Consider the following 19,334-nt stretch of genomic DNA (forward strand, 5'->3'; position numbering starts at 1 on the left):
TTTTTCAGTCTTTGCACTGCAATATCAGCTGACTGAAATCTCTGAGAACAGTGGTTTCGCGCTGGGCATGGAAGCCACCCATTTTGTGTTTCAGAATGTCTTTACTTTATGATCCCTAAGGAGGAGTTTTGGACTTTTGGACTTCAAATCCAAGTTGACAGTACAGCCTTTAAAACTACCAAGAATACAAAGCACAATAAATCACATTTTAATAACACTAATCAACATGAACAATAACTGTACGTGTAACTGTTAGGTTGCACTCACCCAATGACCTCCACAGTACACGGTGCTGTTCAGAGCATCAATTGAACAAGCAACTGATGACTTTCAGTCTTTCAAACTTACAGTGTGGAACTTTGTATCTTCTGCCAGAAAGTACAAAGTTCATATTGTGAGAACAGGATGTGAGTTGGGTCACACGAAATTCCCCAGGCTTATTGTAACACACACTGTCCATAAAGGGACTGAGGGCTTTGACGAGCTGTCTGACCTATGATTTTCATGGCTGCCTGCACCACTTTTAGTAATGTTTTTTTTAAAGACACCAAGAAAATGTCAATAACCTTTTTGTTAAGAACTAGAACAATTTGATATACCAATAAAACTAAATAAACAGAATCTAAATTGGCTAAATTGTTTATTTTGGATGCGCTTATTTCATGCGCTTGGACCACCAGGACACCCAGATGATAGATACTCCCATGCCTGCTGAATTCATTCTGATATTCTGCAGCATGTTTTAGAAAAGAAAATGCTGGTTATGCATTTTCACAGTCTTAACAGCAGCTACAGCAGGATTTTATGACGGGGATAGTTTTGAAATGGAACAAATTAAATGAAAGTATGTCGCTGCAGTCCAGAATCTGAGTCATGGGCATCTGCGCTGCCTGGACAGAGGAGAGCGATGACCTATATTAGAGTTTGGGTGGTGACAGCTCCTCGTGCCACTTTTAGCTCCCTGTTATAAAACTCCTGGATGGAAGCGCAGCTATCTTGACTCTCTGTTAAGTAAGAGTGATGGATCTCTCTCCTTAAAGTGATGGTTTAAGGAGAGAGAGAGAAAGAGAGAGAGAGATTGTGTGGAGGAGGGGCTGCAGGAAATGAACACACCAGGGAGAAGGGAGTAACACTGACTTTATGTTATTTGATGAAAGAGGAGGATTTGTTGTGCTGTGTGTGAGGGTAGGTTATATACAGGAGTGGGAGGGAGGAATGTGTGTGTATAGGAGAGAGAGAGAGCGAGAGAAAGAGAGAGAGAGAGGTTTCTTCTCAGTTGTTCCTCCTCTCAGTCTGACACCAGCAGTCTGCTTTTCCTCCTCGTCTGAGACTCCTGCAGGTAAGAAAAGCGACCAGACACTCTGACAAGATGTGACAGTGACTTTATGACAATCGACCGACTCTGCGTCGTAATGCTGTACAAAAAAAAGGGAAAAGAAACGGTGAATGAAGATAAAGAAAAAAGCAGCCGGTGGTGCGCTTGCAGAGACGTGCAGAGGCTGAAGAAGTTATTCACAAGTCGCCAACTCAGCAGTAGCTTTTTTTTTCTTTTGCAAACTTACCCCAGCAGCTATATCACCGCGCACGCTCTCACGCGCCGGCCTACTGCCTGACATTGCGTGCGTGCGCGCGCGTATGTGCTTTATCCGGAGTGCAGATGCATGCCAAGTTGATGCTCTGGCTTTGTAGACGTGGCTTCTTAAAGCAATTCATTATAACAGCTGCATGAGTGCAGTGTGTGTTGATCAGCTGATTAGTGGCTGTTACTTGTTATGATTCACAGACACACACGCGCACACACACACGCAGGCACGCATTGGGGTGATGTTTGTTGGTAGAGTATGATGTAAGAGATAAATTTTTGTTCCTGTTTGATGATATTAAACCAGCTATAAAATCTGACTAATTGTTATTGCCTTTGTAGTTGCACAGCTTTCAGTAACTTTAAAACGTCTGTTGTACACTTTCTTTTCCTGCCTTAAAGCAAGCTGAATGTGGGGCCTAATCAATTTGACAGCATGTTGCATAATAAAATAAAGCCAAGGGTGTGTCAGCCTGCTGTGTGCTTGCCCGAAATCTTCAAGTGTAACTCATGTTTCTGTTTATCCCCCTTAACATTTCTGCAGTATTTTCAAATTTTGCCAAAATACAGAAAACACACTGAATGGTAGGTTACCACATAGTCTTCAGTAAGGCAGGTCATTAATGTGGTCATTAGTTTTCAAAAACCTAAGCATGTAAATGTAGAACTTATTAAAGACAGGTGGAGATTTGATTCCAAAACTGTAAGAAGCAATTTAGTAAGAACTGGCTGGGCTTATAGGACGCATCCTGTGACAGATGTTACGGTCATGCCAAGACGTGTTACCAAAAGCCACAAAAGGATAACACATGGTGCTGGAGGAAATGTCACTTCATTTTTTGGAGACTATGATATTAATTATCGGTAAATAAATAAATATTCTTGCCAATCTGGTGAGTAGTGGATGGGATATACCAGGTTAGACCAACGTGGAGAACCTCAAGTGGTACTTTTAGGGGCAAATCCTAAACAATACCTTTAAATGCACTCATGCATCAAATAATGTTGCTACCCATGTTTTATGCTCGACCCTCACCTTTGCCATTTACAATGATTGGCCTGAAGCCACATGATCACGTTTCCAACCCATCGTTTGAAGCAGAATTGATAAAACCTTGTTGGTGTTCATTTGTGTTGATATTCAGCTATCAGGGTGAAGGATGTGAGATATGCATCTATGCGTACGTGGTTGCATGCAGTCCTACAAAAAGCAACAGTGCAGGCCTGGCATACATAGGTCAAAAGCTGATTGGTTTAACCCCACAGACACTGCCCCCTGGTGATAGTTAATAGCTACAATATGTGGACATGGTCTGAAAAGCTATGCATAGGCTCTACGTAGGACACGCGCATGACACCATGATAGTCCCTCTAGTTGGTTCACTGATATGCATGTAGGCATTTGTACAGTATTTTTATATGGCATAAATATTGCTGAAGTTTTGACTTGTTCAGGCTGTTTTCATGAACACGCTGGAGCCCTGAACTGTTTTAAGACTTGTTAAGACAGAGGTACACACGTTCTCCCCCTGCCTGTGTTGGTCCTTTCTGGTAACTTTGGTTTTCGCTCACAGTGCAAACACATGCTTGTTACAGGTGAAATGCTAATTCTAAAGGGATGTATCTGATATCCCCGTGTTGGTGTTGTTCCCATCATAATAATGTTGGTCCAGGATCAACATTGTAATTGTAATTTTTGTAATGTCATAACTTTGAGTTTTATATAAAACTCTCTTTAAGAACAAATTAACAACATTTTAAGCATTTTCTTTATTCATTTATACAATGAACAAATATTTTATTTAGTTTGCTTTGTTGTTGGCCAAATGTAGATTTGCTAGCAATAGTTTTTAAGTATGTTAGCTAACTTCTTGGCTGCTGCCAGTTGCTGCCAGAGAAAGAACATCAGAATGACGCGATTCTTCTCATTATCTAAGGTTGAGGTGCGAAAGCTGCTTCATAAAACCCAAGAAGATGCATCTTTTCTTCATCTTGGTGCACAGCGGCTGGGCACCGCCTCCACTGACCAAAACCTATAATTTCAACAAATGTTTCCTATGTTGGGACTGTAGAAATATTACTTCCTGTCACTAAGGGTTGGATTTTTATAAGCTGACAGGTTGCCAGTCAGTCAAGCAGAGTGCCTGCTGAGCGCTTCCCTGTCCTGTGCACTGTGTTCCTGTGACACTGTAAAAATAAGCCACCTGGACACTCTGGTAACTGGAGAGCAAATATACAGTAACATGTGGGATTCTTTGAAGTCTGCAAAATATTTTTTTTGTGTGTCAACTGCAGTGAATCCACAGTTGACAGCTTTCCAAGAAAAAAATCCAAATAATCACTTAGATTTTCCACACCAGCTCAACGTTCCAACGTAAGCACTTTCAAGCTGCACCACTCATCCTCTTCTTATGGTTACTGCTTTGTGACAGAAATACAGCTTTAGTCTGGATTGTCTTTAAAGGGAACCGAAGGCCATTTCTTGTTGCATTTGCCGCAGAATATTGCCAAAATGACAGAAATACAAATTCATATGATAAATCTGAACCTAATTTTTCAGACATGTTGGAGAACAGAGCAGAGATGCGTTGCGTGACATCTGACAGGCTGTAATAGTGAGGCAGATAATAACTGTTATATTTTACTATCAGTAGTCAGATAAAAACGTTGGGGCAGCGCTCCAGTTATTTCATTTTTCCCACAGTCATGCGCCATCTGTCATCTCAAATCCTTTTAACATTCATCCATCACTGTAAAAACCTCAGGGAATCTCTCATCTGTCTCGTCCCTGTTTATTTCATTTCCTCAGTTTTCTCCTTTCTCACACAAACATTTCCTCTCGTTCTGTTATGCTTTTCCTTTTCAGAGGCGTTGCGTTTGAGGATGAAAATGAAATAGATAAGAGCAAATGAGAGGAAAATGTGAAAAATGCAGACCAGACAAGCACATGCAGTTTTGTTTTTATGGCCTAAGAATACCACTCTCATGAGCTTCATTTCCTGCAGCAGCAGGCCTCTAATTCTATCAAATAAACGTTTTTATTAAGACTGTTTTCAGAGACTTAGATGCTTCTCTGAGAAAACAGAAAAGTACAACACATGTAAATGGAAAAATATTAGATCAATATTCAGATTTTTATTGATTAATTGTTGATGGACTATTTTCTGTTGCTGGTCATGTTAGAGAAAACGAGCACTCAAAGCACTTTATACAACATGTGTCATTCAGAAGCAAATCAGGGTTCAGTATCAAGGATACTTTGGCATGCAGACTGGAACAGCCAGGGGTCAATCAACCAGCCTTTAAGTATGTAGATGGCCTGCTCTAATTCCTGAGCCACAGGCAACAATATGTAGTTAACAACAAACTGGGCAATTGTTTCCAGTTCAATTTAATTTTTTATAGTGCCAAATCACAACAACAGCCGCCTCGAGCAAAGCAAAGATAATGCAATAATAAAGACAAAAGCCAGATGACCCCCTATGAGCTATAGCACTTGGTGATGGTGGGAAGGAAAATCTCCCTTTTAACAGGAAGAAACCTTGAGCAGAACCAGGCTGAGGGAGGGGCACAGAAAACAAAATGTGCTAAGATCCATCATGAGGGGTGCTCACTGTCCACCAGTCAGTTTGGTCAGTGTTACATCCCCTGCTCCTTAGGGCTCACTGTAGAACCTAATGTAGACTAATCTTGAGATTTTTATTTAATATAACATCAAAGTTTGTGTCTCTAGTTGTGTAAGGAAGCTCAAAGGAAAAGATTGTAGCATTCCCCTGTTAACCAGATGGATTTTATGGTCTTGTGTTTCTCAGTGGTTACAGTTTCGGGGTGGGAGGGTCTGGCTGACTCTGGGTTATGCATCTTGGAAACATATGTACTCGCTTTACCATAAAGCACTCTGGGTAAAGCATCAATCAAGTGTCATATTGTCTGTGCTATGGTTACTGTTACACAGGCACATAATGATGGACACATTTGGGTCTTTTTCTTCATAACCTTCAATTATGTACTCAAGTTTCATTTGTAATAAACAGCTTTGAAAAGATTCTCAACCAAAATATTAATTTTGTTTTATATTGTGATCAAATTTCCAGCCTGAGAAAACTTTCTCACTCTTGTTTTTAGTCTATAGAAAGGCTTATATTTCACTTCTTGATCCTCTGGATACTATACGATAATCCTAATATAACATAATCTGGTCTGTCAATTTGACCTTAAGTGCTGAAATTTCAAAATGCCAAACATACTTTTAAGAAGTAGTACGGTTTTTTCAAGCCTTTGTTTTTGAATACTTCTTGCTGAAACTCTAAAACCACAATGTCATGGTAAAATTGCATTGTAGTATATTATATCTTGTATAGATCACTAAATGTAGGGACACAATGGCTAATAAGGGCTGCAAGAGAAACCTGAGAATTACTGTCAATATCATTGTCTCCTAAGAAGATGCAGTTATAGTCCAGATTTAAAGACCAGATTTCCACAGGAATGTGAAAAATACGGCACACCAACAAACAACATAACTAACCAAAAAATGTTGGTTTGGGGGCTGATCTTTTTTCACTTTCAATTTCCTCTTGATTAGAGAGTAAAAACACCATTATTATTATATGAGCGATAAAGTTGCATGCATCTGTAAACATCTGCCATCACTGTGGCCTCATATGGACATACGGTTTAACATTGTCCTGGAGAATTACCATTATTTTGATTGCTTATTTCTTTTCTTTTCTTCCATCCTCAGGTTGAGACAGCCATGTTGTCGGGGTGTTTCGGGCTGCTGTTGCTCCTTCCCTTGGTTTGCTGTGTCCCCTCCCCCTCCAGGTCTCCTTCCAGACTCTGCAGACGATGCTGCGACCAGCAAGACTCTCCCGCAGCCACGGCTCAGTATCAAATGCCTGAAGTCCGAACTGTCATTAACATGACCATCCTCAAAGGTACCAGGGACTTGAAAAGCATCTGTTAAGCTCTGAAACACTGCTGATTACAGACTGCGTTCAGTTGATAATTGCAGCTTCACTTTGATGGTCAATCATGCAAATGATGCCATGATTGGAGAATCGTTGCTTGTTAATTTCCTTAAAATAAATCATTCACTCTTCAAAGTGTGCACTACGAGGGCTCTATTTTAAGCTGCATTTACAAAGTCTGTGCTTTTCCTTTTCCAGGTGTGTGTGTGTCTGTGTGTGTGTGTGAGAGAGAGAAGAGTACTCCTTAATCAGGAGAGTAATCACATATCTATAATAATGCAATAGAGCTACTAAGTGTAGCCATGCAGTGATGGCTAAGTGGAACTGAGAGTAAAATGAGAGCTTGTCAGTGAAAAGGAAATTAGATACTCGCGCAACAGAAGGAATCTGGAACCACTTCAAAAATCAGCCGCTTTTTAACATTTTGTAAAGCAGCAGGCAGCCAAATACTAGTGACAATGGTGGCTTTTCACAGTATCTGTGGTAGGAAATGTATATCAGCATCAAAATATGAATGTATGCAAGGATTTCATTGAGGTGGAATGACATTTTCTTATAATAAATGAATCAGTCAACAAGCCAAAGCTCAAAGGCCAAACAAGGGAAGTTTGCAGTTTGTTAAAAAGCATGTCACAATAATATATACAGCTATAAACTGTATAGAAAAGTCTCCTGTCTTCTGCCACATAAAGCCTCTCTGATAGATAGTCAGGAATCCATGATGTGACCATCACAGACTTCTTGGATATTCTGTTCGGTAATTGGGCAAACAATATTACTTTTAATACAGTTGCAAATATTTAATAAAAGCACCAACACCACAAACATCAAAGAGACAGAGGGGTATTGTTGTCAGCATGCCAGCTGGAGGGGTGGGTAGCATGAACACCCAACTTCGTGAACAAGATAACTCTAGAACGCATCTACTGAGGACCAGCACTGGTGGCTGCTAGTATTTTTTCTGTATCTTCCTCTAAACATGTTTGTTTCTGCAGTAAAGTTTGACATTTTAACTTGGAGTCTACATAAACAGACTGCTACCTGTCTGTTACCTCTGACTTACATGGTACTGTGTTACTAGAGGTTACTAAGAGTCTTCATGGGGTTCAGAGTTTGAACCAGGTTGACCATACATCCAATTCTGGACTGCATCTAACCTGAACCAGATATTCGTGCAATGAGTTTTAAGAGAATGGGTAACTTGATTTGAAATGGGCTGTAGGATACTCAGACTTGGTCTAAACTAAACTCAAAGATAATTACCGGCCCGTTTAGAGAGAGAAAAACAATGCTTGCCACAGTATAATTCACCAGGCTCTAGACTGCATTGCCAAATAAGCAGGCAGTTACTTTGGTGTCCCAGATTTTTAGTGGTCCAAAAAGTCCTAGGTTGTCTTGTTGCAATAGCTTCTACTAATACTTACCAATTACAGGGCAATATTAAAATAAATGTGAGAAACCTTAAAGCTTACCTGATCTTAAAGCTCTTTATCACAACCCACTTTCAATATCACAAATATTTCTGGGCAAATTGTTCCTACATTGTGTATTTTCTTTAAAAAATCAAAAACGTGGTTACTTCAATAACCACAAATTAACACCAGTAAACGTGGGCTCGGTTACACAGCTATAGACACACATCAAGCAGAAAGTGGGGAAAAAGGACCAACAAAACATGTCCTACTAACCTCAGGCTCACTTTAAATTAAAAAGAAGCAGATTAAATAAAACTTGGAAGTGGTCCAGTTTGACTCCTTAATCTGCCCTCCTATAAACACTGTGGATCCTGTGCTGACTACACCTGATTACACAGTCAAATCCATGACAGCTTGTTTGAGTTACTGTTACTGCAGGCAGTGAGGAAGGCCAGCAGTGAAGACTTTGAGTGTCAGTGTTTGTGCATCTGTGTGGCTTTATCTGTGCGTGCACATACTAGTACATATATATATATACAATGAAGGTAAGAGAAAGAGGGGGAAGTGTTGTGAGAGAATCAGTGGGATTAAAAAGTGGGAATCAGTGGGATTTCCCAATGCAAGAGATGCACAAACGGAGTTGGAGAGGGATTTGCAAGAACATGTGTGTTTAATATGATAAGTCAGTCAGCCAACTCAGCCAGAGCGATCCAGATGATGTGTCATCACTCTGTTGTTTTATCTGTTGGTTCTTTGATTACCGGACATGCCAAGTCTGTTCTGACCCGCGATCAGCCCGTAAACCAGTCCAACCATTGAACCACAAAAATGTCTCTGCTGGTCTATGATTAAGCTACTCACATGCAAACACAGTTCAAGTGTTTTTGTGCCATGTCACAACTTTCCTCATCGAAGTCCAACTGTAATTTCATGGATCCAGTGGGGAGTCAAAATGTGACTGTGCGTTGCACAGCAAGAAAACTGAACTAAGTGCATGATCAAAAAAGCAGCAGTATGTGCTGTTGGTTTTACTCAAACAGTGTAACCATAGTCAGTAAGTCAATCTCAGTTTGAGAGACACTAGCCTGCCAAATTTCTCAAAAGAAACACGAACCTTCAGTCGCGGGCAAATCAGAATTTACACCCACATATTTTTCTTTAGTAGCATTACATTGAAAAGTTAATTTGGTGTCTTGATCCATCCTCAAAATCCCAGAAACCTGATTCTGTTCATCTGGACATTATGTTTTTATTGGTAGAAACAAGGAGGGGGCCTAATGGTGCATTTTGAAACATCTTACAACTGTAGCATTTAACCAGCTCTCTGTGAATGGTACTCATGGCCATTCATCAAAGGTCATGACGATTTGCATATTAATGATCATAAAACGGAACTCACGGCCTATAATGTACTTTTTTATAAGGTTGGGGAAACCTGCAGTTAACTGACACTGAAGAAATCACCTGGATGACTGACTGAAAATGCAACATTCAGGTTCTGTTGTTCACCTTTAGGGCTGTGCATGGTGAATCGCCCACCTATATTAGCAAACGTTTGTATCTATATGTCACCAGCAGGACCCACAGGTCTTCTGATCAGGGCTTGTCACTCATCCTAACATATTAGCCATCATAATAATTACTTCAAGGTCAAATAAGACCAAACTTTCATAAAATGTCTTTTATCTCTAAAACTATGTTTAAAAATCTGTTGCCTTAGTTTGTATTTGCAACATTTAGGTATTGTCTAAATACATGTTATAGTTTCCATCCAATTATCAGATCACATTTGACCTCTGACCTTTCATGTCTGCCTTTCTGTCAAGTTGATTCCAAAATGCATGACTTTGGAGTTAAGTCTTGGTGTTGTGCAATGTTGGATCTTAGGATCTTATGTTTGTTTCTATGAAACCCTGCAGTTTAACATTTGCTGCTTTCAGTGTCAGTGTACTTTCAGTTCCCAAATTAACATGTTTATCTAAAGTTTATCTTTTAAGTTGCTCAACTTGTGGGTTTTGATCCACTTTTGGACTCTAGAATCATCCCAAGTAAATCAAAAACAAATAAAAAGAAGTGTTGCTTGAAATGTACTTGATACATGGAACAGCAGTGTCCACATTCCAGCTGCATAGTTGTAAAGAAAAGCAACAATACCATTGGCTAATTGGTGCTTTTTTAAGTGCATGTGACTCTCTTTGATAACAAGTTTATTGTTGCAGTCATTCCTGAATCTTTGCAGCAATTCTCATTTAACTTTCCACTTGTAACTGCTGTTACAATCTCCGCCCATACTGCCATGTATACTACTTTTGAGGCCTCAGGCCTGGGAAAGGAGCACCGTCTGTGATCTTTTTCCAGACATTCAGTGACTCATAACCATCTGATCGTAATATCCTACACCTACAGTGTCATAGACCTATATTTGCCTACAAGAAGAGCAACAGATGGTTCATTTATTTTAGAAGTTTTAGTGATATTTAAAATACTATTCTATGTTGTCTATAGCAGCGGTCCCCAACCCCCGGGCCTCGGACCGGTACCGGTCTGTGAGTCGTTTGGTACCAGGCCGCGAGAGTTGAGGCTCAGGTGTGAAATGTATAGTTTTCAGGGTTTTTATCGGTTTTCAGCGTTATTTTGTTATCGTTTTTATCGTTTACTTGGTTTTCCTTGGTCTTTTCACGTGTGTTATGAATAAATTTTCTTTTTTTCGGTACCGGTACTGGTTTTATTTTGTTGTATTTATCCGCGACACCTTAAAGGCTGGTCCGTGAAAATATTGTCGGGCATAAACCAGTCCGTGGCGCAAAAAAGGTTGGGGACCGCTGGTCTATAGTGTATGTATTAAAATGAGCACATGAAAGTTAGTGATTAAATTAAAACCCATGACGAACCATTTCCTTGTTTGCCATTATATTTTTTCATATATATTTTATATATATATATATATTTTTTTTTTTTTTTAATTTATTTATTTATTTTTTTTGTTAAAAATAGGTTAAAAAACATGTAAAGGTTTCCAAACCAAAGAAACAATGGGTTTTTTTTCTCATCTAAGTATTTTGCAACATGTAACAGTAACTGTGTATTATTGCCAGATAAGTCACTCACTGTAGGTCATTGTGCCCTGATGTGCTGCTAAGCTACTGTTTGTGGAAACTGCTGTAACTCTGCTCAGGACTTTTTCGTTTGGACGCTGGTCACAGCTGGAGACGTCACTGTGGCTCTGTGGAGAGGATGAGCAGTGTTTACCTCTACAGGAAGTGTTGGTCATGGTTAAAGAGGGAAGCACTGTGGCTTCTTCCTGTGGGGTTTAGCGATCCCAGAGGTGTTTAACTCATAACCACAGTTTTAGTTGCCTAAAATAATGCAGAGCAAGCTTAGCAAGACTTCGCAAGAAAGTCATACTTACAGGTTTCTTTTTATCACCCTATAACCTCAGAGCCTCTCAAAACTGATGAAACTATCATACACCAGTTTTGTTTTTTGTTTTTCTAAAAGCTATAGTGTAATCTCTTTGTACAGGCACTACAGTATTTAGGAGAAAACCCAACCAATAATATGATCCCCAGTAACTTCCAAACAATTAACACCACTAGCCTGAACTCTTGATCATGAACTCTTGGCATGTGGTCCTAAACTTTTGATCAGCTGTCAAACAGCCTGTTTCAGTTTAAACGTTGTTTCCAATAAATTGCATGCTCAAAAAATGTTTTGTCTCACTCCCATTTCTTCTTGTTGCATGTTGAAGCTCTGCTTGGAACCTTGTCAAGATCCAACCATGCAAAATATGATTTTCTGCCATTTTTCAAGTGGTCTTACATTTTTGATTGGGACAGTACAAGGCAGGATGGAGCCATAGTTTCATGTTGTTTACGCAAAGTTCTGACCGCACCATCTGAAAGTTGCATCAGAAATTGAGATTGAGATTCATCAGACCACACTGTGGTCCTTTGCTGCTGTAGCCATTCTGCTGCAAGGGAGAAGCATCTCTGCATTCCTTGGTTGTGATGAATGTTTTTTCGAGTTACTGTTGCCTTCTTATCAGCTCAAAGCTGTCTGGCCATTTCCCACAGACCTCTGACATCAACAAGTCAGTTTCGCCCAGAGGACTGCTGTTCACTGGATATTTTCTCTGTTTTGGACCATTCTCTGTAAACCCTACAGATGGTTGTTTTGGAAAATCCCAGAAGACCATCAGTTTCTGCAATAATCAGCCCATCTAGAACCAAAGCCAGTTTTAGAGTCACGTAAATCATCTTTCTTCTCCATTCTGATTCTCAGTTTTAAACTCAGCAGGTTGTCTCGACCACGTCTACATTCCTAAATGCACTAGGCTTCCTCCATGTGACAGGCTGATTAGATATTTGCATTAACGAGCAGTTGAATAGGTGTAATGAAGTGGCCAGTCAGTATATGGCATAAAATAGGGAGCACAAGTGCTTGCCTTTAGGCTTGTCAAGCCATCTTCGAATTGGCCTAGAATATTGCTGTAATAAAGTTGCATTTAGATCCTTGATGATAGATAGATTTGAGCCAACTCTGCTGTCAGCTGAAAGTGAAAATGGTCACCCACTTTTCATCCCATAATTTCAGTAAGCTGCACTGCTCCTAAATTAGCTTCTGTTTATGTATGCCTGAGCCTTTTCTTGGCTCACATCTTTTTACAGCTGTTCCACAGCGATATGGTGATGGCATGTAGGAAGGCTTACCGAATAAGCAGTGTCACTTGACATGCAAATGTACAATCAGCTCAAAAGTATTCTCTTGTGTTTCGGGAATAATAGCACCACTCAAAATGTTCGCTTAAATAGAGACATTTCAGTCAGTAGTCACAAAATCTCATTAATCATTTTTAGAGCTTGTTGTCACATCGCATTTAAATTTAAAATCAGGACGATTTGGTGGCGTGTGGTGGCAGCTTAGCAGAATCCACCAGGGAAGACAGATATAAACAAGAAAAGAGCAAATAAAAACTAGGAAAACATATCCAAGTAATTTTTTTAAAACATTATATTTTAAGCTGAACATGCACCAATCAGGTATGATACTATGACTACTGACAGATGAAGTGAATAAAACTGATTATCTTTTCACCTGCTAGTGGCTGGGATGTATTAGGGAGCAAGAAAACATTGTGTTCTCACAGTTCATGTGTTTGATAGAAGGGCCATACTGCGATGACTTGGTCAGAGCATCTTCAAAATTGCAGCTCTTGTGTGGTGTTCCTGGTCTGCAGTGGTCAGTCTATCAATCTATCAAAAGTGTTCCAGTGGTGAACCAGCGACACGGTCGTGGACAGCTAAGGCTCACTGATGCACGTGGGGAGCGAAGGCCGGACCTCTTGATCCAATCCAAAAGATTGAGCTACTGTAGCTTAAAAATGTAATGCTGCTTTTGATAGAAAGATGTCAGTGCATCGCAGGCTGTTATGTAGAAGACTGTATAGCCACCAATCAGGGTGACCATGCTGACTCCTGGAAACAATGGGTATGTGAGCAACAGAACTGGATCACAGAGCAATGAAAGAAGGTGACCTGGTCTCATGAATCACGTTTTCTTTTAAATCAAGCAGATGGCAGTATGTGAGTGATGCACTATGGGAAGAAGACAAGCTGGCAGAGGCAGTGTGATGCTCCCGGTTCTGCTGAGAAACCTTGTACCACCTACCTAAGCACTGCTACAGACCATGTACACCCTTTCATGGAAATGGTGTTCCCTGATGACTGCAGGATCATCCAGCAGGATAATGCTCCCTGCCACAAAGCAAAAGTTCTTCATGATGGTTTGAGGAGCACAACAACGAGTTTGGGGTGTTGACTTGAACTCCAAATTCCCCAGATCTCAATTTAATTGAGCGACTGTGTGATGTGCTGGACAAACAAGGCCAATCCATGGAGGTCGCACCTAGCAACTTCCAGGACATAAAGTGTCTGCTGCTAACATTTTGACGCCAGATACCACAGCACACCTTCAGGAGTCTAGTGGAGTCCGTGCCTTGATGGGTCAGGGAAGCTTTAGCAGCAAAAGAGGGGCCAACACAATATTAGACAGGTGGTCTTGTTATGTTATTCAATTCAATTCAATTGTATTTATATAGCGCCAAATCACAACAAAAGTCGCCTCAAGGCGCTTCATAGATACAGAGAAAAACCCAACAATCATATGACACCCTATGAGCAAGCACTTTGGCGACAGTGGGAAGGAAAAACTCCCTTTTAACAGGAAGAAACCTCCGGCAGAACCAGGCTCAGGGAGGGGCGGCCATCTGCTGCGACCGGTTGGGGTGAGAGAAGGAAGACAGGATAAAGACATGCTGTGGAAGAGAGACAGAGATTAATAACAGATATGATTCGATGCAGAGAGGTCTGTTAATACATAGTGAATGAGAAAGGTGACTGGAAAGGAAAAACTGCATCATGGGAATCCCCGGCAGCCTACGTCTATTGCAGCATAACTAAGGGAGGATTCAGGGTCACCTGGTCCAGCCCTAATTATATAATAAGGAAGGTTTTAAGCCTAATCTTAAAAGTAGAGATAGTGTCTGTCTCCCGAATCCAAACTGGAAGCTGGTTCCACAGAAGAGGGGCCTGAAAACTGAAGGCTCTCCCTCCCATTCTACTTTTAAATACTCTAGGAACAACAAGTAGGCCTGCAGAGCGAGAGCGAAGTGCTCTAATAGGGTGATATGGTACTACAAGGTCATTAAGATAAGATGGGGCCTGATTATTTAAGACCTTGTATGTGAGGAGCAGGATTTTGAATTCAATTCTGGATTTAACAGGAAGCCAATGAAGGGAAGCCAAAACAGGAGAAATATGCTCTCTCTTTCTAGTCCCTGTCAGTACTCTTGCTGCAGCATTTTGGATTAACTGAAGGCTTTTCAGGGAGTTTTTAGGACATCCTGATAATAATGAATTGCAGTAGTCCAGCCTGGAAGTAATAAATGCATGAACTAGTTTTTCAGCGTCACTCTGAGACAGGATATTTCTAATTTTAGAGATGTTGCGCAAATGGAAGAACGCAGTCTTACATATTTGTTTAATATGTGCGTTATGCGTTATGACTGATTGGTGTATGAATTAAATGCACCAATCAGTTTGTATGGCCAAAAGGGAGGCAATTTAAAGGAAGCAAGGCTAGATGACCATTTTGATACCTTTGGATTGCACCAACCCCTATTTGTTCTTTTATAGAAGATTTTATGAAACAGTGCGCCATCACGAAAGCTCCAAGTCAGTTTTAGAAGAATGATGCTCATTCCTCCAGTAGAGCTCATGTGCTGTCTCAGGGTGTCAGCAGACCTTTATCTAGCTAAAGCAGTTCACCTTCAGATGCCTAGAACAGCAGCAGAAAAAGGAGAAATAAATGTGTTTAATTGAAATTATTACAGTTCCTTCTGGTCTTTGGCTGTGATTACTTCAAATTTAATGAGGCAGTAGATTCTGGAAACAAACTGTTTTTTACAGACATGCTATCCTCACAAGGTCTCATGAAAGAGTTCCTTTAGATTTATAATCAGGATTTGAAATGTCAGATATAAAAGGTTTACTGGAATTTGTTGCTGCTTCTAGATTTGTAGCCACTATGAAAAAGTTCAAGCTTAATGGTACTGTGCGCACAATAAAACGGAGACCTGAAAATGGAAGAGTTGAGAGAAAATCTTTGAATCCAACTAAATGCTGCACTTTGCTAAATGGCAAGATCACTTTGAGTTCTTGGAAGAAAGAAACATCTGGTGCAGCCAGCTGGGAATAAATTAATGTGGTCTTGACATGCCTTTGCTATTAATGGGTACAGTGAGCACTAGTATATCTCACTTTGCAAACGCTAACCTCTTCTTTATTAAAATGTCTGTTAAGAGCTTTACTTTTAACCCTGTTAAGCCAAGTGTATCACATTTGATACATGTGTTGAGCCTGTGAGTTTTTGAGACTTCTACTCATATAAACTCATATATGAAATTTAAAAATGAAAGGTTTCATCAGAAGGATTACTAAACACTATATTTTCAAGAATATAGAATTTTCAGGCAATTATTTCATGGTTCAGGCTTTAAAGGGTTAAAATATTCAAACATGCAAGTCACGCTTGTGGGTTTTCTGTCTTCCTCCCTGTTCACATTTCATTTTGTCCCTTTAGGTGATAAAGGAGACAAAGGAGACAAAGGTACACCCGGAAAACCAGGTCTGGAGGGCTCTCCTGGCTACCGAGGCCCCATGGGCCCTAAAGGCAGCAAAGGCCAAGCAGGCACACCCGGAGACGCCTGCAAGATCCCCCACTCTTCTTTCTCTGTGGGACGCCGCAAATCCCTGCACAGCCTGGACTACTACCAGGCGCTGGTGTTCGACACTGTGTTTGTCAACCTCTACGAGCACTTTAACATGTTCAAAGGCAAGTTCTACTGCTACGTGCCCGGGATCTACTTCTTCAACGTCAATATCCACACGTGGAACTTTAAGGAGACATACCTCCACCTGATGCACAATGACAAGGAGCAGGTGATCCTGTACGCTCAGCCCAGCGAGCGGTCCATCATGCAGAGTCAGAGCGTCATGATGGATCTGGCTCTGAACGACGAGGTCTGGGTGCGGCTCTACAAAAGGGAGCGGGAGAACGCCATTTACAGCGACGACGTGGATGTTTACATCACCTTCAATGGATACCTGGTGGCTCCCAGCATCCAGTGAGGAGAAGGCAGGATGGAGAGGCTGTGTGGGTCCAATTATTAAGTCTTTTTCCCAGGGATATTACTTTGTGCCAAGAAACAGGTACTTATTAGCGCACAAAACAATTTAGGTGCTTAAATATTCCTTTCAACCCAGAGAGGAAAATGCTGTTTTGTTAAATAAAGACGGCCCAAAATGCTTAAATCTAAACCTTAAAAAGAAAAAGAAAATAGGAGGCACAATTGGTACAGCATAGGGGAACAAAGTTAAAATAATTTCTTTGCACTAGAAATACTTTATCGTACAAAGATCTTACTTTTTGTGCCATTTCCCATGATCACCTGCTTTCAGGTACTTTTAATCAGACGTCACACCAATTTTTCAGGAGTTTAAAATCTGTGCAATCAGTTTTATGTGACATTTATGGTGCGATGCCTCTTAGCAACATAGAATCTGTCAGAGTGAAATGTATTGTGGCAGTCGGCTATTCATTAAACAAATGTCCTCTTTCACAGAAGCAATTTAAAATGTCAGTTCATCCAAATTACAAAAACCTCCCACATCTGCCACCATTCCACCAACTGTATGGAGCCATGCAGAAATGGAAATGCTGAATCTAAAAGACCTAATATAAAATGATTGCAAATACATTAGACAACTCCACGAAACACCAGCTAACAGACACAGGGTCGATTTTAAGCATTGCATATCTTCAGGTGCTTTACAGGAAATTATTACATTATGGAGGGACTTAAACACATTTGACTTCCAGGCTTTACACATTAATTTACTCACTGCAAGTAACCGAATACTTAAAATTACTTTACAGGTTTCTTGCAAAAGCCTGACTTGTTACCCTCTTATGTACCTGCTGGTAAATATAATTACATTGTAATTTCATATAAAATACATTGAATTACGCCCTTAGTTGTGAGTTTTATTACAAAAATGGTACCAAATATTTGCAGACTTTTTGTGGAACAAATTCTACAGGGATGCACCCAAACACAAGACACCAAGTAAAAGTCCAAACATCCCAATCTTTAATGCAAAACACTGTCAGAGATCATACACAGGGAATCAGACAGCACAGCAAACAATCCAGATGAGGTGCAGGGAAAAGGCAAAGATCATGGAGCACTTCAGAGGTCATGCACGAGAATGCAAAATACGAACATCAGGGACAAAGCACAGGGAAGATGAGCAATAATAAAAAAAATACAAAAGAAATCAGAGTGGGTCGTTCAATCTCAAAAACAGAAGAAAAATAATATAGATAAATATTTGCATTCATCATAATTTGTTTGTCAAAACAAAACAAGCAGTTGTAATTATATTTACCTAAAAATACTTAACGGCAGTAAGATCGTTGAGGTGGAGTCATTCTCACTCCTTCACATTTCTTCTTTGCTAGTGAACTCCAGCCCATTTTTTTTTCAAGTGGATCACAATGGCTGTGAACATACTCCATATCTGCTCTCATACATAACGAAAATCATAATCCAACTCGAGTGCTTATATTTGCAGTGACGTGGCATGAAAATATTGCACAACTGGATTTACATTATTGTCTTTTTGTAATTTTGGTGAGCTGACCACTTTCCCAGCATATGAAAATACATACGGTGCTTTATCAAATGCAGGAATGTATTTGACAGTTATTGTTTATTGTTTTAGGGACTTGAGGCTGCAGAGCAGTTTATGTAAATGTCTGTAAATGAGCTTTCTATAATAGCTTTAATATGTTTTACCACTTAAGCTGTTGGGTCTGGTCTGTGTATGTCTACGTGTGTTTGTTTATATAACATATAAAAACAGTATTTCCTTCACAAACCAAGTCTCTCCTCATTTGTATTAGTGAGCAACAAAAGTGCTTGTAGTTTTATATCAAATGAAGAGCTCTATACTTTGTGTGTTAACAATTCTGGAAGATTTTCCTCACCTGTCTAATTCTCTTCAAGTTGCAACCTCCAGATTAGTGCTTGGCCACTCAACCTTATGAGGGGAATGACACTTGTGATCAAGTCTGAAAACTGGCCAGATTTCTAAAATAAACAAACAAACTAGCAAACAAAAACCCATCTCAAACTCTGAGAGACAGCGGATGAGTCCACAGCATGCCAGCTCCATCTGTTTGGCCATATATCTCCCATTAGCTGTAATGCCGTCCTCAGGGAGGCTCGGGAAGGAAAGGCAGACTGCAGCACTGTAAATACTTTAAGCCTTCGATGGGGATCTGAAAACTGTTATGGGGAAACAAAGCAGGACAGCTTTCCTGGATCATCAGCCCAGACTAGTGGAGGTTGTTCCAACATGCACAGCAGGCAAGCTGTTAGTTCAAATGAGTACTTTAGGGGTTTAATTTGGTTTGCTTTAGCTTTTCCTACTATGTTTTGCTATTACAGACAGAATATTTACGTGCAAATAAATGGGTCAAAATATATATTTGAGTAAAGATACTCTTTACATCAAAGACAATTAAATGCACCATTAGAGAGAGAAATAAATCAGCAGTGAACCAGTGACAAAACCAGCAAAACTATTGGCAATAAGAACTCTAATGGGAAAAGCTTTACACATAGTGTGTAAACTGGCTCACTATGTTGCCCATTAACAACAACAGCACTTAAAATAAATACTCTCACAGTCACGGTTAAAGCGATAAGCTCAATTAACTTCAAGTTTACAGGATTCATGAAAA

At 40.1% G+C, this 19,334-nt stretch overlaps 1 protein-coding gene across 1 annotated transcript; it reads left to right on the forward strand.

Annotated features, from left to right (window-relative positions):
• The first annotated feature begins 1,073 nt into the window (after positions 1 to 1,073).
• Positions 1,074 to 18,466, forward strand: c1qtnf6b (C1q and TNF related 6b). The gene is made up of 3 exons (XM_085163248.1): positions 1,074 to 1,339; positions 6,327 to 6,519; positions 16,107 to 18,466. Exons 2-3 carry the CDS (start codon positions 6,339 to 6,341, stop codon positions 16,652 to 16,654), a joined length of 729 nt encoding a protein of 242 aa, XP_085019374.1. The 5' UTR covers positions 1,074 to 1,339; positions 6,327 to 6,338; the 3' UTR covers positions 16,655 to 18,466.
• The last annotated feature ends 868 nt before the right edge of the window (positions 18,467 to 19,334 follow it).

Source organism: Neolamprologus multifasciatus, chromosome 6, assembly GCF_963576455.1.
Source record: "Neolamprologus multifasciatus chromosome 6, fNeoMul1.2, whole genome shotgun sequence".
Classification (NCBI taxonomy): domain Eukaryota; kingdom Metazoa; phylum Chordata; class Actinopteri; order Cichliformes; family Cichlidae; genus Neolamprologus; species Neolamprologus multifasciatus.